At 29.4% G+C, this 22286-nt stretch overlaps 1 protein-coding gene and 1 pseudogene across 1 annotated transcript; one reads left to right on the plus strand and one right to left on the minus strand.

Moving 5' to 3' along the window:
• Positions 1-4123: 4123 nt before the first annotated feature.
• On the minus strand, positions 4124-6632 carry LOC124840066 (protein CUP-SHAPED COTYLEDON 2-like). Its single transcript, XM_047316054.2, has 3 exons — positions 6276-6632; positions 5766-6049; positions 4124-5041 (listed from the first exon to the last, which is right to left on the minus strand). Exons 1-3 carry the CDS (start codon positions 6478-6480, stop codon positions 4439-4441), a joined length of 1092 nt encoding a protein of 363 aa, XP_047172010.1. The 5' UTR covers positions 6481-6632; the 3' UTR covers positions 4124-4438.
• Positions 6633-6978: 346 nt separating this feature from the next.
• On the plus strand, positions 6979-21817 carry LOC148192449 (uncharacterized; annotated as a pseudogene).
• The last annotated feature ends 469 nt before the right edge of the window (positions 21818-22286 follow it).

Raw genomic sequence — 22286 nt, forward strand, 5'->3', positions numbered from 1 at the left:
AGACCACAAACACAAAAGCAAATCTGCATGACATAATCGATTACAGTATTGTTGTAATTAATTAAGTTCATCAGACAACTTATGTTTTAAACTGTGGCAAAACAACAAGTTTGAATTGATTACATTAAGTGTTAAATCGATTAAAACTCGTGTCTTTGCATATATCTTTTTCAAATGTGCTGTGATGAGTTCTTAAAGAGAAAAAGTTTTCAGAATCTGGTTAAGTGCTTAGCTTAATCGATTACATATGTTATGTAATCAATTAAGTTTGTTATCTTTTGAAAAATGTTTTCAGCTTAGTCATAACTGCTATAACGGTCATACTTTTCAATATGTTTGACTAGCATTAAATGCAAATCGATTATATTAATTGAGCATTCAATTAAGAGTTGTGTTAGTCGTAATTCTGTTAAATCTAATTTTTTTTATGTAACCGATTACATTACTAACGTAATCGATTATTTTGCGTCTGATGTGATGAAAACTATAAATTGACGCATTACTTGTGATTTTGTAACTTTTGATCAATTGTACACTTTCATATCTGACATCTTTGATCCGATTCGCACTATTGAGGTGTATCTACTATGATCAGAAAAGGTTTCTGCACTTGTTGATTGTGTTGTTTCCCTGTTCGTGTGCGATAGGAAGAAGAGTGAGGAGCTCTTGGACTTTGAGAGGTGTTTCTCAAAGGGTTTCTATAGCAAGAATGTGTGGTTCTGTGTGTGCAGGTGTTTTCTTTTCTATATTTGATTGTGAGTGGGAAATGTGTTTACGTTTGTGAGAGTGTGTTCATTGTAAAATCTTTGGTGTAAATCTCAAATCATTATAGTGAAATATCCTTCAATCTAAGGTTGATTGGAAGGGTGACTGGATGTAGGCATTGAGGCCGAACCAGGATAAAACATTGTGTTTTTTCTTCTTTCCCTATCTCTTTTACATTACATTGCATACGCATTTTACTTACATTGCAAGAAATTTTAAAGATCATTCTAATTTTGCAAAAAGATTTGAAAAGTATTCGTTTTTATAAATCACCAATTCACCCCTCCCTTCTTGGTGTTGAGAAACAATGCTCTCTATTTCTAACACTATTCAATCTCATTTCTAGTATTTTTCAGGTACTTCAACCTCTAGCAACCCTGATAATAGCCTTCATCGCGATAATGACAGCCTTGTCATGCGTGGTCGAGGACCCACCAACTGTCACGTGAACCACTACCTTGCTCACGACACTAACGTTCCGCCAGTGACACACAATGGAGAAAGGGAAAGAGTAAGGGTCGAATCACAATTGAGGTTGGGGAATGACTGACTTCAACAACAATTGAGGTTGGGAAAGACTGAATGACAGGCAGTGGTGGTTAGGGCAGGTAGCACCAGTGAGTCAAAGGGAGGACGAGATTAGGAAGAAGAAAAGTAGGGAAAGGGTTTTTACAAAAATGAAATTGGGAGAAAGGAAACCCAATTTCTGATTTCTAACGGTCACAGTCCCTCGGTAATAACTAATTTCATTTACCGAATATTATCGGCGAATATATCTGTGAGTAAGTTTCAAACACTATTACCGACGATTATAACTCGTCGGTATGTAATCAATCTTATGTCATTGGTAAATTTGTCAATAAATATCATTTACCGAGTGAAATAAAAATAAAGTCATGAAACTTTAATTACAAATTTCTTATTTATATTATATTTAGAAGTGACTTAGAAAAGTTTGATGCATATATATATATTTTGTTTTCGTGAAATTTCATCACGTGACTTTTTTTAACACTAAATATAACTCCTACCAGCATCCAAATTTAAAAGTACTTATGGCATGTTTGCTTGTGCGACCTGTCCAATGAAACTATGGAAGCTGTTACAAGTAGCTTATGAGAATTCCGTTTTTTATGTGAAACGCGGAGATAGTACTTCATCCATGTTATTAAATTCTTCACAAACACGTACCAAATAGTATAAAGAATTTAATGTGAATTTCGTACATAAACTAAAGCAAAATTTCGAGTAATATCGATCCATAATTGTGAAAGCGAGTTTGTTTCAAACATTAGAAAAAGGGATAAAGGTACATGTCTCAAACAATGAAACACAGGCAATATGTACAAGAGTGTCTATTTCATATGAGAAACAACTCAAATAATTCAAAGAACCCTTTCTTCTTTCTCAACTTGTTTTCAGTGATCTCGCCTTAATTACAAAACTCAATTTATATTATTACAAAAATAGAGTATGAGTTTAATTATCACACTATATAGAGATAAAAAGTTATATAAACAAAGAAAATCTATACACTTATATTGAACAATATATATAAAAATATATTAAGCATCATCTAAGAAAAAGAAATCATAAATTTTATGATTATTTATGCTAAAATTAATTTATAATATATAAATAAATTCAAACTTTAATTTATAAGTCATGTAATGTTAAATCAAAATTAAAATTCACTTTTCAAAATTCTAATAGATCTTTATATATTATTTTAAAAATATAATTAAGACTTATTTTAACAGTAAAATTATTAAAGAATAGATTTTAAGTCTAACTCAATTTCATAAATTTACTTATAATGTGAGTTGTCTAATTTATTTATAATCATTAACAGTATGTAAAGATTATAATTTGTTCAAATTTATTTAAAACTTTTATTAAATTGAAACATGATGTTTTCAAATAATTAAGTAATGTTTCTGTAATAGTATAATAGATTTGGATGAATGATTTTTGAAAGTGTATATTTTTCATTAGTCCTTTAATATCAATAAAAAGTCCTTAAAAGTGTCTTACTTTTTTTCACATTCCTTATTTGTTTTAAGTATAAATTTATTATTATTATTATTATCTTTTAAATGTAACATAGTCCGTACAGACCAGCTTGTATTTTAATTATATAATGAGTAAACTAAAATAGATTTTAAAGATAAAAAGTGCGATCTACTTGAAATGAAGACGAAGGTGAGAGATGAAAAATATTTTCAAGAACTTATTTTTAATTTATTAATATTTTATAATTAGTTTAAATACTTACTTCGTCCTCGTGTTAAGAGGTGAACTTTTCTTTAGTACCCGATTTTAAAAATGAAGATATTGGGTCCCTATGTTATGAAAAGTGTATGAATAAGGTCTTGTCCATTAAGTTGACACGTTAAGTCCATGTTGATATGACCGTACTTTTTCTCTTATCTCTTTTGTTGTTCAACTTTTTCTCTTCCTTGTTTAGCTTTTTCTTTGATGATTTGTTGAACTTGTTGTTTCTTTGTGCACCTTATTCATATATTTTTCATAACATAGGGATCAATGTCTTCATTTTTAAAACCGGGTACTAAACAGAAATTCACCTATTAACACAGAGACGAAGTAAGCATTTAAACCTTTATAATTAGATTGAAACATTCATACACGACCACATTAACTATTCTATCGATATTTTCTACAAAAAGTTAAGAAAATCAAGACATTTGAAAAAATTGCCGAATAATATGTAATTTAGTATAAATTTTATTTTGTAATTGAGTTTAAAGAAACAATTTTAATATTGCCTTAAAAAATACACTATGTTTTAGACTAGAGCATGATGGAAATGCATCAAAAACTAATTTTGCATATCTTCACCAATGCTTCCCAATCATCAGAAGCAAAGATACGAGATACGGTAGAAATTTAGCGAAACTTCAGAAGTTGTTCACTGTAGATTTTAATTTTTAAAATTGAGTTTGAAAAAACAGTTTAAACCCACAATTGCACTTTTTTATAATTTAGTCCGGAGAAGAATTTGTATATAGCATTCAAGAAAACTTGAAATGAAAGAAATTTTTATTTTAAGAATATTGAATTAGTGGAATCTAAGTTTAAAATCCATAGTGTGTAAAGTATATGGAAAGTGAAGTTAAATTTAATTCAAATTCAAAGTAACTAAAATTTTAAAACCCAAATTTAATGTATAATTTTAAAACCCAAAGTATAATTTAATGTATATTTAATTTTGTAAATTTCTTCTATAAAAATTTGGTTTCAGCACATATATGTTCGAAACATGTTTTGAAACACCCCAGAAAGACAAGTTTGGGAAAACAAAGGATTAACGAAATTAAACATAATGAGGAAACCTATGTAAGAAGAGGTAAAAGTGGAAAACGGTAATCATAGCCAAAACCACACGCAAAGATAAATCTAGTTGCATTCACGCAATAAATTTTCGAAAAGTTGAACACAAAATTTAACTAACTCGCAGTGTCATTAAATCATTGAACCCTGGTAAGTTCTTAACCTAAATGCAACCCAACCGCAATACCAAAACCACTCTAACAATCACAATCAACAACCCTTGCAAAGTTCGATCCCAATAATAAAACCATAGATTACTAGCCTAAGGAAATATTCAAAGCCTAATAAAGTAACATTCATGATGGTCAACGAAAAAACAGAATCAATAGCCCCACATGCAGTCCAATTCGGACGGTACAATCGGCATGCCAGAACTGCCGTCGGCCACCCTCGGATCCTCCGGCGCCGGCAAGTTTGCTATGGCGGTAAAGTTTGCTACGTCAGAACCGCCGTGGACCACGGGAGGGAAAAAGAAGGGGAGGTTAAGGTTGTCGTGCAAGGACCTCAGACATGGGAAGGCGGATACTCCAATGTTGTTCCTGTGAAAGCGGGAGAAAGGATCGAGTGGCGGTTCCGGCGGCGGAGCGAGGTGGTTGAAGGCGGCAGCGTCGGTGGACATGGTGGAGAAACAGGACACGTGCTCCCTTTGGTTGGCGGTGGCGGCGGCACTTTCGAAGGAGTAGTTTTCGCGGTCGTTGAACGTTGCAGCGGCGCTGCCGCTGGTGGCGTAAGGAGAAGATTCTAGAAGCGGTGGGAGGTAAATGGAACAGGGTGAACCCGGTTCCGGGCAGAGGCTCATGTTGCTGCTTGTGTTCGATGTGCTCATTCTTGTTTTCTTCGAACTGCCGGTGGCTGCGGCGGCTGACACAGTGGAGGCACCGCCGGTGTTGTTCTTCTGAAACACACGCGATATCACCCACTCATCCTTCGACATTTCAAAAAATGAAGAAAAAAATTAGCCCTTTGATAGATTAATCAACGAAAATGCTCTAGCGTGAGGAATAATAAAAAAAAATCATATTCACAGTTTTCCTTAACAAACAGTATATAAAGCTTTTAATACAGTCGTAAATTTTACATTTTTAATAAATTTCATCAAAATGATAAACTATGTTTACCTAAAACATAAGTATTGTTACTCGCAATTTGTCATAAATTAATTATATTGGATAAGAAGGTTGCAAATGAATCAGTTCAAAAGTGTGATTCTAACGTTTCCTGTCTATATTAATAAACAAGTAACTGTTTATAGAGTGCTGCAGAATGTTTTAAAAGGAAGATCAAGAAACAGGATTCAGATCTTATGCTTCTAACAGCACTCAGTTAAAAGTAGCTAAATTGCTGTGCCCTTTTTGATGATTATACTTTGTTATCTTAATAGTTTATATTCCCCATGAAGCGTAGCTTGTTCATGCTAAGGGACGTGCTTTTGCACCAGAGGGTAATAACCGTTGGCTAGGTAGTAGAACCACAGGTTTAGAGTATTTGTGAAACTCAGAAACTATGTACCATGAAGTCCAATCGTGAACCGAAATTCCGGAACAAAAAAATAAAAAAGAGAAAAATGACGAAAGCAACAAAATGAAGTCCAATTAAGTGAAGAAGCCATAAATGTGGTGTTAGAGAATAACGATGATGAACACGGTTACCTTTGAGCTTCTGGAGAGGTAGTGGTAAGCGAATTTGCCTTCTAAACGATACTCATGCATGACCCAGTTGCTCTTTTCACCCTTTGGAGCTCTTCCTCTATAGAAAACCAGGGTTTTCTTCATTCCAACGAGGGAACAGGTTTTGGAGCTGTAGATCTCTCTGTCTTTTCCGGTGGCTTTCCAATAACCAGCCTCCGTGGCCCTGTTGGTGCGTAAGCCAGTTGGGTACTTCCGGTCACGAAGGCTATAAAAGTACCATTCCTTCTCGCCCATCTTTGCTTTCTCTGCCATGAAAAAAACACCACCACCAACATCACAAACATCATCAAAAACAACTACAACAAAGACAGATAACAATACAATCTTAGGTTTTCAAAATTTTATGCTCGTGTCTAACTAAACGAGTACTGTTTCTTACTTTCATATATTATGTCAGTCTTTTACAACGTGGGACTCTAACATGGTAACAAAACAAGACATGATAAGGGTTTTGTTTAGTTTACTAGTTACCAGGAAGCTCCCACGGTTCGCACTTGTTGAGATCGACTTCAACTATGGCTCGGCCAGTGAAGGAACTGTCTAGAACCTTCTTGAGGAGGTAGTATGTGATGAGTTCCTCGTCTGTCGGATGGAACCTGAAGCCAGGAGGTAAATGTGGTTCATTGCTGTTGTCGAGGTGAGGGAGGTGTTGCTGATTGTAGTAGGCACTATCCATAGGAGCATGCAGAAGAAAAAGAACAGGAAAACGAGGAACAAGAAGAAGAACAAGAAAAGACGAGGAAGTTAATAAACGAGGAGAAGAAGATAAGGCAAAGACAGAAAGAGAAAGAGAGAAAAGAAAAGGCGCAATCTTTCTCAAAGAAGGAAATTGATCATTAGAATGGGAATGTTGGGTTCAAACACATCATGGCTCTTCATTATATAGGAAATGCGAAGTAGCAAGGAAAAGAGAGAAGCTTTATTGCATCGTGGGGTGTGTGATTTTTTGCTTTCTTTTTCTTTTTATTTTTATTTTCTTGAGGAGTTGAATAATAAAAGTGTGTGTATTTGAATATTTATATTTATATTGTTTGTATAATATTAATTATTGATTATATTTAAATTTTCAATAAGTTTTTTTATTGAGTAGCGTCCTTTTGTTGAGATCTGGCTTCACACTCCGCTAGCGTCCTTATCATATCTCACAATTGTACAGGGCTAGAGAGAGAGAGTGATGCGTAGGAGGGAGTGGTTTCTGAGGCTCTGCTTTGAGTATGCGTGCGTGTGTGAGGAAGTGTGCAGGTATTCCTCTGTCAGTGAGTTACAAGGAGCAGCAGAAAGTAGTTGTATTGTATATGTATGAGAAGTGAAAAACATATATTTATGAAAATAAATAATTACAAACTAAAATTAATAATAATATTAAAAATACTTTAACCTCCTTCATTCATCCCTTCCAATACCAGCTACATGTTTCATGTTTGTCGTCTTCCCATCATGAATATTTCTAATTAAAATTTTTAAAAAGTTGTCTTTAATTTTTTTTCTTATGCTTAATTCAAAATAAAATAGGTTAGATAGTTTCATCCATAAACTAAATTTATATGCTATGAATAAATGGTACTTAAATTGTTATGGTGTAGGGCTTTGTGAAATTTAATTTGTCATATCAAAAATATCTATCATTTACTAGAGATGATGTTTCATGATTTGTATAAAATGTAGAAACAAAATATCATAAATTTAGTTTAAAGACAAATATAAATCTTTAGAATAGCTTGGAGGTCAAAACATATACTTAACCTCTCTCTCCCTCTATATATTATTAAAAGGAAAATACATTTTACAATAGTTTTACCTAGAGAGAAATAGATTATGTATTATATATGATATACTCTATATTTTGATCACAAACTAATATATATGATAAATTTATTAATATTTATAATAATCATGATAAAATTCCTAGTCTTAATAATTTGATAACTATAAAACTTGAAGTTAAAAGTTGTAAATATTTGGATATGGGCTTTGTCTCTGTTTTTCCGCAAATTTTGGTACCTTCTTGGTCACAACCTTCACGGTCACATATTCCTTTCCAAAGTCTATTCTATATTTAATTTTCTTCTGTGATACACAGATAATTATTTCTGCTTCTAGGTGCTTGGTCAATTGTGTACCAGAGTTATGGTATCTCTCTAGCTAGAAGTAGATATTGAATCTGGCTACATCAATGCATATAATTTCGTATTTTTAGTTGTCTTTTGCAGTGATTTTTGTCACACTTTTATGCATGATTAAGTGCTGTCACCTTTTATGTACATGCATACTTTTACTTAAATGAATAGGATAATGAAAAAACTAGTAAAAATAAACAGTAATTAGAGTAAAATGAAAGATATAAATATTATTTAGATGAATAAAAAATAACATTTTCTAAACTCATTTCAGTGTTTACAAGAGAAAATAAAAGTAAATATAGAAATCCTACCATTAAAAAGTTAATTTCAACAAACGTTAAAATTTTATTACATTATCTACTTACTTTTTAACATAAATCTGAAGGTTAATTATTTTTTTATTCCTAAATTTTTAAGTGTAATTGGATTTCATACTTGTCAATTCTCTCACCTTATGAATGAATTTATAACATCTTTAACACCTAACGATATTAAACCGTTTATGACGTGACAAATAACATTACACATTAATTATTATGAAGAATATTTAAAGAAGTAAAAAATAAAAAAAATACAAACATATTTTTAATACCATTGATGTCAATAATTATATATATATATATATATATATATATATATATATATATATATATATTCATCAAATATGAAGATGAAATTTATACAAAATTCTGGACTAAAACAAAATTTAATCTCACTTAAAAGTTTAAATATTAAAAACATAAATAACTTAACTCTAAAATTATTTATTTTTGTGTATAAAAAAATTATTTTGACTTTTAAAGGACTAAAAACAATAGTCTCTCTCCCCCAACTTTTTCTAGAATAAATTTTTTTTCTCCCAAAATAGTTTGTTATTTTTTCTTCCTGCCTGTTCTTACAATTCTATAAAGGACCAAAAATTATTGATGGCTGTCTTATTATTTATTTTTTTCAAGATTGGTTCTTAGGGACTAGGATGGTCATAGGTTTTGCCGACCTTATTTTTATCATTTTATAGTACTGAAGGCTTGTCTATTCTTTCTTTATGTGCATTAATATCATTATGGTAAAATGATTGGTGGCTTAAAAACTTACTTTTGACTATTTTTAAAAATCTCCTTCCTTGAAATGATTTCTTTTATGATAAACAAGTATTTCTTTAGAATGAAATAGTTTAAGCAATCTATGTAAACTAGTTAATCTTAAAAGGATAAGAAATATTAGAAAATATTTAAAAAAACTTTATTCAATATCATTAATTATATATGAAATATATATTTCAATTCCTTGATAAGAAATTTTAGAAAAATATTCTTTAATACATATTTTAAAATATATCATTATTTCAAATTTACTAAGAAAGCGTTAAGATACATAGATTTCAATTTTCATTTAACAATCTTCACTAAAAATTTTAATAATTTCTAATAATTTTCACAAATAACTAAAAGTGTGTTAAAAGGAATACTATTGTGTCTCAATATTGATAATACAATTATACTTAATATAAGAACTAAGTTTTTTAATAGTAAATTTTTAAATAAATACTATATAAAGTCTATAAATATAAGTTAAATATTTATTAATTCATTTAAAATTTTCTAGTTTGTGAAATTTTTCTTCTTTTTCTCTAATTAAAATCAAGATTTTAGCCAACAAATCTCTATCAACTTAAAGTCCTGCAAAACAGAAGGAGCAAATATCATATTGAACTAATTTAGATCCATTTTCGAAGTTTATTTAATCTTATAGTTGTTTTAAGTTCTTTTTTCCTTCTCTCTTGGGAATATGTTGAGGGAGTGATATATATTGTGCAAGACTGTACTTTTATAAGCTTATTCAAATTAATAGAATTGATTGAAAAATTGTGAAGAGATTTTTACATAAAAGCATATTTCAATCCAAGTACAAGGAACTAATATTATCTTCATTTAAAATAATGATTTTTTAAGGTATGAAATGCATGGAGTTACATGTATGTGAATCATAACATTCAATGATTGTATGGTTTTGGGATTGGGATTTTGTAGTTGTAAGTACATGAATTTGTAAAGAAAAGAAGCCCTTGTGAGAATGAAAAATCTTTCTGAAAAATGTTTATTGAACGGTTTGGATTACTTAGTTGTTCAAACCTCAATATTGATTAGACAAAGTTCAAGCAACATGCATTAATTGTATTTATTGCCTTACGTTGCTCAACATTGTGAATATCAATCACGTAATGAGTTGCAACTTGAATGAAAGGGATGTCGAGATAATTTTCTCACCTTTTAAAACATATCACTCGAGTGTTAAACAAAATGCTAAGGTATTATAGAATATGGCTCAAGTATTGATTATAAATACTTAAGCATGGCATAGGTGTGTGCTATGTCACAACATTTGGTAGAGAATGATGTGTGTCACAACCCTTCAAACACTTGTTGGACACTCAACCATCCTAGGTTGGAGGTTGTTCTAGAACTTCTTAGATTACTTTCAACAACGTGATAGTCACCCAAGCATTGGTTGTAAATCTCAAGCAAGGAGATAGTCGCTAAAGCAAGGAGAATCTTAGAATAATGTTGATCTAAGGTTTCATTATGCTTTAGAAATGAGTATACCCCTCAATTAAAATGGATGTTAACTTGTTTATGTTGAGGAAGTTGCTCAAGCAAGAAAAGCTCACTCAAGTGACAATGTATTGATATATGATTGTGAAAACATCAAAACACAAGAATTAAAGGTAGAATTGTATATTTCAAGATTTGGAAAACTTTTTGCAAAGCTTCATATTTAAAAACACATAAATTTTAATGTTGTTTCTATTGAGAGATACATTTGCAATATTAAAAAATAATTTAAAAAACATATGTTCATAAAACTCTTCTCCTTGAGTTACTTGTAGATAAATAACATGCAACAAAAAAGGATAAGAGATAAATATAATTACACACATCATTTTTTATTTTTGTTTGTTTGAAGAACACATATTACATCCAGTTCATGACCAACCTAATCAAGTTTTCACTAACACAAATAACTATTGCAAGATTCAAGCACTATTTGGATCCAGCCACTTATCACTAACCTACAAGTATTCTTTAGACACAACCACTTATGGATAAGCTATAATTATTTTTTAGACATAACCAATTTTGGCGAAGTTACAAGTATTCTTTGAACATACTTATGGTAAGGCTATAAGTGTTATTTGAACATAATCACTTCTAGCTAAGCATGAGCATTGTTTTGATCTTGTCAGTTGTAACTAAAACACTTTGACAAATAAAGGTTGTGATATAAAAGATCATATGGTTTTGGTTACTAAAAGAGGTTAATAACTTAAGAAAAATTCAAGTTTGAGAGCACTCTTCTAGTTAATTATGCACACAAATAGTGTTCTTCCTCATGCATAGAATTCTTAAGATTTCTTGAAGGTTTTTGAAACAAATTTCATAAGCATAGTCAACCTTTCTTCTTCAAAAATATTTTCTTTATATACAATAGAGAAAAAAATTTCATTACAAATTCTTTTAGAGCATTTGTGAAGTTTACAAGCATTTCATCTTCTTTAACTATTATTTGACCTCATTTAAGCATGTAAACACATTAAACGCCTTCATGTAGCATTAAATGTATGTGGGCTCTTCATGCAACTTTTTTGGAACGACATTACTTATTAGGTTTAGGCAAAGAGCTTTTTTATTTTAAGCAAAAAGCTTGAGCATAACATGATTGGTCGACTTCGTAACATTGATATTCTACCTTTGTAAAAAGTTATTTGTATGAATCACATTTAAGCACACTCTTCAACATATCTTGGTTTAAACATATTATCATGACATACTCTTGGGAAAAACTAAGAGATGAACATTCCTTGAACACCAATAATAAACATTTATAAGTATTTGATGTGTACTACAAATTGTTTATTGTTAATCAATTAAAGTATACTTTTCATTGCATTAACTAAAACTTATCACACAAAGAACATTAAGCTAGGTTCTTTCCTCTATGAAACACATAACAAATAACACTTAAGTATGTTAAGATAAACAAGGTACTTGCATATGATGAGACCATATGTTTATAAAATTATGTTATGCTTTATAGTTTAATCACACATCACAAATAATAGTTGTTGAACTTTGTACTAATAATCATGTTATTGTATTTTGTACATGTTGAGATATATGATTTTATAGATGCGTATGATTGGTATGAAATATAAAAGGTGAAATTAATTTATATATATATATATATATATATATATATATATATATATATATATATATATATATATATATTTATAAAAAAAATTTAGCACCCTCAAAATATATTTTGAAGATTCGTCATTTCCTTTAACATCTGATTAGCAATATTTAATTTTATTTAACATTTTGTTATGTTTCAATAGTGTAATATTTACGTCATTTATGTTCTATTACATTTTCTTTAAATAATTTACATTTAAAATAAGTTATTTATTCGTAAGAAAATCCAAAAGTTCCTTGATTCTTAATTTCAAATAACTATTTGTTCTTATAAGAGTTTAAACATAAAAGTACCTATATGCTTAATATGAAAATTTAACTTTTTATAAATAAATATAAAATTATTTTCTTTTCAAATAGATTGTTACACTGAATTTTATTATTTTAGTATAAAGTTTCGGATCTATTTAAATGTACTCAGTTAAATTAAAAATCCAAAGATGGTTAAATAAAAATAATTCAAAATTATTATTTGTTTTAGATTTAAATAAATTTAATTCACAATTATTATTTGTTTTAGATTTAAATAAAATCAATAATACATTTCACATATAAAAAAAAACAGAGGAAGAGTATGAAATTATTTTCATGGTTTTTCTTTCAACAAAATCTTATTTGAACAACTGTAATAACTTTTATCTTCTTTCATTTTGATTATGGACGATTATTGTTGTCTAAGTTATCAATCTAACATTTAATACATAATCAATTTCTTCTATCAATCTGGAGACCTATTAGCTTTTGAATTTAAATTTATAAATTGCCTATGAACTCAAATATTAATGAGTACTGTTTTAATTCCTTCTCCTACTTTGTACTTAGTTTCCACCACTTTCTTTGACCGATTGTCACTGTCGTATTCTTTGCTTTTATAATTGCCCTCGCCTTTTACACGACTTGTGCAACTGTACAAATATATATATGAATTTGTATAGTTTATATGTTTTTAATATAATTACAGTTGTATGAATATTTAATATTTAACAATCATATTATTTAACTGTATAATTATTTTATATTAATATTTGATATAGAATACATTATTTATCTTTTAACATAATCATGAATACACACATTTCCAATTTCTAATTTAAATAGAGTCATTAAATACTCTTCTTACTACTCGGGCCTTAAAAAGGAAAAAATAATCATTCTAACTTCCAGTAACTGTTTCAAGAAATGTATATTAATCTCAATATGTAAGAAATGTATATTAATCTCAATATGTTTGTTGTTGGGCAAAATAATGTTAGACTCCATGTATATTGGTTTTTGACGATGAATGGTTAATAATGTATAAAAATGGTTTTAATCATTTTTGCACAACATAATTAGTAAACAAATGTCTAAATCTATAACCATGTTTGTTCTAGTTATATTAATCATGAAAGGATAATAAAAATAGGCCTAAACGTGTCAAAAATCTAGATTTCTGGTGGTATTAATTGATTACATTAGTAATCTAATCTATTATAAAAAGTCAAAACACATAGAATGCAAAATTAGGACAAAACACTTGGTTATAATCGATTACATAAGTTGCATAATCGATTAAAATAAAAAGAAAAACACATTAATCGATTACATTAGTAATCTAATCTATTATAAAAAGCCAAAACACATAGAATGCAAAATTAGGACAAAACACTTGGTTATAATCGATTACATAAGTTGCATAATCGATTAAAACAAAAAGAAAAACACAATCTCTTATACAAATAACATAATTTGTTACAAAAGGAAAATAGAAGTGAAACTAGGAATAATGTTAAAATAATCGATTATATAAGTTACATAATCGATTGAAATAGAGACAAAGGTCTAATCAATTATGCTAGTAACCTAATCTATTAGGTTAGTTGAAAGAAGCAACAATAAGCATAACTGTCAATATAATCAATTAAAATAGAAGCAAAAACATAATTGATTAAACTGTGACAGGTTTTTATTTTCTATATAAATCAGACTTGAGACCTGACTCTTTAACGTTTTAATTGACAAATACTAACATTCTCTTTGAGTTTTGAGTACAGGTTTTCTCAAGAAGTATTCTTGGAGATTTTGAAGCTACATTGGTGATCAAGCAATTAGGAAATCATTCAGGACACATTGGAGTTCATATGTTTTGATATTTCTACATTATAAGAGTATGATATACTTAGGTTCTTATTCTTTTGGTGTGATTTGATACCTATGTTGGGTAGGCCAGGTTAGAGATTGGGTGAATCATCTCTTGTATTGTTTGAGAGGATTGTATCCTCATGTATTGTTGTTTTCAGAGTTGAATGTGGTGAGGATAACAATTGAGAGCATCAATGTATTCTCACCACACCACCCTCATTTGAAAATCACATCACCCCTTTCCCACAAATTTCCAAAACCATATCCATCAAAGAAACTATCTCCTTGCTTCTTCCTAAGCTTTGACCCAACCTAGCTCAAGGAGGTTTCCATCATTTGGTATCAAGAGTTTTGGTTCTTCAAGATATAAGTCTTTTGGTCCTTATCTATCCTTTATTGTTTCGTGTTGTTGATGTTTTTTCTCTTACTTGTCTATCATTTATTTTGGCAGTAAATTGTGATGATTTTCAAACTTAATCTACATCTAGCTCAATTGTCCAAAAAATATGTATTAATATGTCCTTTCAATCTAGTTTCCAACAAAAAAAAATCATTTCATTTGGAATTCTATGGAGAAAGTATGGGTAAAACACTCAGCAAAGATCAAAGCTGCCAAAATGTTGTCATTAGCGTTTTCCAAGTTTTATTTTGGTAGTTTTGGCTACTATTTTGTGCCTTTTCTTTGTTTGAGTCATTGATTATTGTTTTGTTTGGTCAATATATGTTTTTTTGAGTCATTTTAAGTTTGAAATCATTTCATGTTGTTTAGAGTCATGTTTAATCCTTTTGATGTCACTATTTCCTAGTTGAAACTTTGAAAATCATCAAAAATATATGTTGAGGTCATTTCTGAAAACTAATTTGTATTTGTGACTTTGAGTGCTTTTATTTTATATATTTGAGTTCATACTTGTTGTTAGATCATGAACAAGTTCATAGAGTTAGGTTTCCATTATGTCACTTTTTGTGTTTCATGCTATACTTGATTCTAGTAGGTTGTTTTATTTTTGGTGATATAAATTTGTATGATAATCAAAATTGTTGAAACATTCCAGAATTGAGATATGATTTGGTGTGTACTTATGCTAACAATTTCAGAAAAAAAAAGACAAATAGGTAAAAAAAAACAAGCTTTTTATGATGTACATGACAATGTACATATATTATAACAGGTGAATGAATACTTGTCATAATACATGAAGGATATTATGATAGGTGAAAATAACTGTCATAAAAGTCGACATATTATGACATGTAAACTGAACTGCATCATAGTAAATTGTACATATTATGACTGATAATTGGAAGTATGTCATAATAGACTAGATATATTATGACAAGTGACAGAAAGAACGTCATAGTTGGTTGAACTTATTATGATGTACTTTTTTGCTACGTCATAGAATACGCAGACATACTATGATTGCCAAAACTATGACATCAATCCACCTATCATAATATGTCCATATTCCCTGTCATAAAAAGTCTTTTGCACTAATGCATGTTAAGAATATAGTGAAAGTTATGTATTAGATTAATTTGCAAAGTCAAGTGTTAAGTGTTCTTGTTGCAAAATGATCTTCATGAAGACTTGTTTTATATTAAAGCTTTTGTAATTTATTAGATTTATGTATAGGATGTGGTTTATCTTTGACTCTATGTATTGTTTGCATTAGGTTGTGTTAAAATTTGTTTTGAATCAGAAAACCTTATGTTATACTCAAGATAATCGATTATCAAATTATAATAAACGATTATCAATAATCAATTATGACTTGTTATAATCGATTATCACGAGCAATTATGATAATTTTTAAGCAAGTTTTTTACCGTTGTGCATTCACTAAATGCATAATCAATTATCATAAGTGGATAATTGATTATCACATGTTAATTAGTTGACAACAGATTTTTGGAGGTATGCTTGAGTGAGATCTCTATAAATTAGATTGAGACTATCATTCTAAAATATGAAATACAACACTACAAAATAAGTGTATTTCAAAATTCTTATATGTAGTGTACGGTGATAAGTATTCAAGGATTTGTATAACCCTTGTGTTGTGGCTTTAAGAACTTGGCGTGTTGGCATAGAGCAAGAACTTTCACTTGGAGTGTGATTGAGTGTTGTTGTTATTGCTAAGCTGAAAGTTTGTCATCCTTTCTAAAGAATCGAAGGAGTTGTCATCCTTTGTGAAGATTTAAAGGAGGTGGTCATCCTTCGTGAAGTATTCAGAGGAGGTGTGCATCCTTGTAGGTTGCAAGGAAGTGAGTTTCATCTCTTGGGATAATAGGAGAGGTGTTCTAACCTTCAACTTGTTTATTTTCTTTGTGATTGTAACAGTTTATTGGTTTGTGCTAGTGAATCATTAATTCTCGATTTAGATTAACAATTGGATTTAGGATCTCTGTGATCCGTATCAGGATAAAAATTACATATGCAATTTTCTCCCTTCCTTACTCTTTTAATTTGTTTAAATTATTTTAAGGGATTTATATTTTACGTGAGAAAATTATTGAAAGAACGATTTGCAATAAGACACCAATTCACCCATCTCTTGGTTTTGTTGAACACGTTAATCATTCCGCTGCGCTGCTTTGCCAGAAGTTAACCCTAAAATAAAAATAACAAATAAAAAAAAATAAAGATAAAACATAAAAATAAGATAAAGATAATATATCTAATGAATAATAATAATAATAATAATAATAATGTTGATAGGGGGGTCTATACTCACCTATATACTTTGATGATAAACAATAATGGTTTTATGGTTTCTTGCACAATAAATGACATAACAACTGATTTATCATTATTGTGTTTATGCTTGAGATGCTTGATATATGTATTCATTGTTTGTAAATGAATCATAAGTTTAAACAAATTGAAAATTAGATTTTTGGTAGAAATAATCGATTAGACATTGTATATAATATGTTAGATTTCTCCAGATATCATGAATTGCTTAATAGTGGCAAATAATTGTGTAGTAATCGATTACATTAGTTGTATAATTGATTAACACACGTTGCTTGTCATACCCCATTTCGAGTTGCCACGATTATGAGTGAAAATTTAAAATTTTTAAAATCATAAACCATTGCGGAAATCTAAATTCAATAAGTCTTTACAATTCAAGAAAAATATCCAAAATTCAAATTTAATTATAAAATAAAACTCCATATAAAATAGTTTATTCAAACAACCATAAATTCCTCAAATCTCTCAATCCACTCGCCAAACTACACAACACCCAAACAAACTACATGATAATATGCTCCCATATAAAAACGATCATCGCAGGTGGAAACCACAACCATAACACGCAAGGGTGAGCTAATAGAAATATCATAACATACAACATAACATATTCATATTAAACACAGAGTAAGATAACCATAAAAACATATTCCATCACAACCAAATCATTCATGAACCAATGTCGTTTCCTTACATTATGTCGTCATAACCTATTTCACAAAACAGAGCGATTCAAGTCATCTTCCACCGCTACTTTTGATCTATCTCCTTGACTTCTCAAGGACTAACAAGTAAAAAAAAAAATACTACGCGCACTAGTGCACTATACTCTGCACGAGTCGAAGCCTTTTGGACGAGACATTCACCTCCTCGCGAAAAAGGAAGGGACACTCAAATCTCTGTCTCTACACGTGATTCGAACATTCTTAACGTAGCGTAGTACGAAAAGCTCACACATGACCAACCGAAGTATAAGGAAATAACAATTTCATATTCACATAAAAAATCAATAAACATTCTCAATAACATGTATTAACCAAAACAAGTACCAATTTTACTCAATTAATCTTGTACACATCGAGAATCAAGAATCAAGAATCAAGAATAAAGAAATCAAGAATGAAGAATAGATAAATTAAGAATGTAAGAAATCAAGAATGTAAGCTCCCCTTAACTGAGTTTCTCGCTAAATTTTTCTCTAGAAAAACCAATGCCCTTCAATAACACCCTTGAGCTCTCACAGATCTTCACTTAATCAAACTCTCACTCTCAAAGTTGTTGTCTCTTAATAACTAATATTTCTATGCAAACATAATATAAATAGGAAGCAGACTTATCTCGATTCGGTTTATTTTCTTAATCTTTATAAAATGCATTATTTTCATAATATAATCAAATAAAATTATCTTTGTTCTAACTTATTTTGATAAATTCACAAACAATATATCCTATCATAATATCTTTATTCTAAATAATATGAATTATTACTATTGTTATTATTATTATTATATTAATATTATTATTATTATTATTACTATTATTATTATTATTATTATTATTATTATTATTATTATTATTATTATTATTATTATTATTATTATTATCTAACAATAATATCTAATTACATATAATAAAATCTTAAAATATCTTTTAATTTGTAAACATATCTAGTATATAACAATATCCAAATAATATCATTTAGAATATTTAATAATATCTAATAAAATAATTAAAACTACATTGAAGAAACTTATAACTAACATATTTATTTTAAAAGCAAATTTTATTATTATTATTTAATAATATTTAAACACCACAACAACCCTCGAATATAATTATTTATTTATATATTATCACAGCGCATACATGTGAATTTATATTATATAATATATATATATATATATATATATATATATATATATATATATATATATATATATATATAATATTACTATAACCAACCCAAATCATATTAAAACCATAATTTCACGTTCTTAAATAAAATAACTATTTTAATATATCATGAAATCACAAAACAAAGGTGTCACATAAAAATGTTATTTATACAATTATATATATAACTATTATTAACAGAGATAAGTTATCATTTAATTATAAATAACAAATCATTTTATCTTTTAATTAGAATCGTTAACCACATTTAGTTAAAGAAAAATATATTAAATTTGTATATCATTAATTGCAATAATAAATAAATAAAATTATCAATCAATTTACTTATTCACCAAAACATAATCACACAAAACTTAATTTAGTTTATTTATTATTTTTCTTGGGTCTTTCGTTGCTATGTCAATATTTGTTTGATAAATGCATTGATCTGTTTGGAATGAAAATTGATTTGAAAATTTGCTTAAGTGTTGAACATAATCGGAATTACATAAGTTTCCTAATCGGTTAAATATGTTTCATATGTGAAAATCAATTTTGATTTAAAGCCTTAACTATTTCTAACAGTCATATGAATTTATTCTTGACTTGTATGAATTTCATAATTGATTGCATGCGCGGTATAATCTGTTAAATCTTAAACAAATGTAAAACTGTTAAAGCATAAGGAAAAACTTAACAAATTACATTAATTACGTAATTGATTAAAGTGCGTCAGAATTCAAAATATATATAATTGTCTTGTGTGCTATTTCAATATAATCTTTTGAACTATCAATTTCATAACTAACTTGTTGATTGAGTATTAAGAACAGTCTTGAAGAATCAAAGATCAAATTTAGGTTTATCATCAAGATTCTTTCAAGAAATCCAAGTTGAAGCATTCTAATCAATTATGCACTGCTAGGGTGCTACTGGGAAGATCAAATTCATCATTTTCAATCTATGGATTGAGTTCTTGTGCAGGTTTGCTAGGGGAAGATAACTGTGGTGTTCTTCTTGAAAGTTGGGATTGGTTTCAAGGTGTTTAGAGTGCTAGTATTTTTCTCTGTATTGGTAAGATTGTGAAGGTGTTCACATCTTGTTCTATAAGTGATTTTGAGTGTGGTGAGAAGTACATTGAGAGGGTATATCTTTGTATTCTTGTAACTCAATCATTATTGTGGAATCCCTTCAACTAAGGTTGTTGAAGGAAGATTGGATGTAGACTTGGCCGAACTAGTGTATATCATTGTGCATGCTTGTTTTATTAATTTCAAGAAACACAAAGAACTCATCAAGTTTTTGAAAGGATCAATTTTTAAAGGGCTAACCAATTCACCCCCTCTTGGTTGAGATATAAGGCACCACCTTTTCTAACAAATAATAATAATAATTATTATATATATATATATATATATATATATGAAGTTGGTTAATACGTAAAATTTAAAAGCTTAATAACTCATTCAAAAAATATTTTGTTATCCATTTTAGAAGATTATGTAACAAGTGAAGTCGATGACGCAGGAAAAGAAATTGCAAGGAGGGGACACGTGGAAGAAGAACATCCAAGAAGGGACACATGAAAATGCTTGAGATCATGCAGAGAGAATGTTTTATTAAGGGATATCGTTCGGTGAGAGAGGCATGAGCCTGGTATGAATATGCTAGTTGTCTCCCTATTGACTTCTTTCCCAATTCTATTCTCTCTGAAAATCAATTCTCATATTCCCATCTACTTTCTCTTCAACTGGAATCATCTCGAATAGTGGAATAGGTAATAAAAGATTTCTTAATTTTTCTATTGCATTTATACTATTGCTTTTCGTTCTTAATGACGCAACATTCAAATTGTAATACGTTGATATCTTTTATAAATAAAATTCCTTTGTTTCTTTAGTGCTTTCATTAACGTCAATGATTGAGAATACTCATACGAATGAGATGCAAACCTAGCTCACTTCCATTTTGAATTGGATAGAGAAACAACCGGATCATGATAAACTCAATCGAGACTTGATCATTCAATTTCAAAACAGCAAACAATGATCGAATGGATCAGATAAAGAAATTTTTTGATTTGTTGACGCATGACAATAATTAGTACATTGATGATTCAAACTCAACTAGTTAACCGTTGTTGGTGACCCCATCTAGTTCTGTTGTGCCGGTACGACATATTTCCTTTGGATTTCCTCACTTTGATGGCACAACACCAGTGTTAGAGTGGATTTTTAAAGTTGAACAATTTTTTATTATCACAATACTCTTGACCTAGAGCGAGTAGATATAGCTTCGATTCATTTTGAGAAGGATGTGATTCTGTGGTTTAAAATGTTGCACCATATGGCAGTAGCTTGGACATGGTTTGATTTAACTCAAGCTTTGGAGAGCCAATTTTGACCATCTCCTTTTGATTCTCCTACATCCGAATTGTTTTAACTGTTTCAGTCAAGAACGGGTTCTGAGTATTACTTGAAATTCTTGGCACTAGTTAATAGATCTGAAGGTCATACTGATGGAGTTGTGTTGAATTGCTTTTTAAGTGGCTTAAATCATGATATCAGAAGGGATGTTGTGGCTTAATGCCCTACTAATCTTCTTAGAGTAGTTTCTTTAGGCAAATTGTATGAAAAAAGTTATACTATTGTTGTACACCAACGTTCCACCAACTATAATCATAGATATTCTCCATTTTCATCTACCAGTGCCAATCTTAATGCATCAAAAACTACATTTAAACAATCTTTACCACCGCTGCTTCCTACACCTACCAGTCCACCAATCAGAAACTCCAATGTTAAAAATATTACACCTACGGAGACGCAATTGAGGAAAGAAAAAAGTTTATGTTATTTCTAACCGACAATTGTTGATGTTACAAGCTAAAAAGGAGGATTTTGAACATGATAATGATACTAAAAATCTTCAATATGTCACTCATACAAACAATGAAGAAGGATTAGAAGATAATCATAGTCATGGTATTAGTGGATAGAGGCAACTTGGATAATTTTTTACTGCTAAGGATTGCTAAGTTTCTTAAGTTGGCCCTATAACCAGCTTCATTGTTCAAAGTCATGGTAGGAAATGGAAATTATATGAAAGCTGAAGGACTGATTAAAGCTCTCAATATTTAAGTTCAAGGGGCTAGATTTGAATTGTCTGTCTTTTTGTTACCCATTTCAGGTGCTAATTTGATTTTGGGGGCCAATTGGTTAAAAACCATAGGATCTAACATTGCTGATTATGATGCCTTGCAATTTAAGTTTTTACATGAGGGAAAATTTATAACTTTACAAGGGAAGAATGGTTAACACTGATTCTATTG

The sequence above is a fragment of the Vigna umbellata genome, chromosome 9 (assembly GCF_029865625.1).
Source record: "Vigna umbellata cultivar VRB3 chromosome 9, Vumbellata_1.0, whole genome shotgun sequence".
NCBI lineage: Eukaryota > Viridiplantae > Streptophyta > Magnoliopsida > Fabales > Fabaceae > Vigna > Vigna umbellata.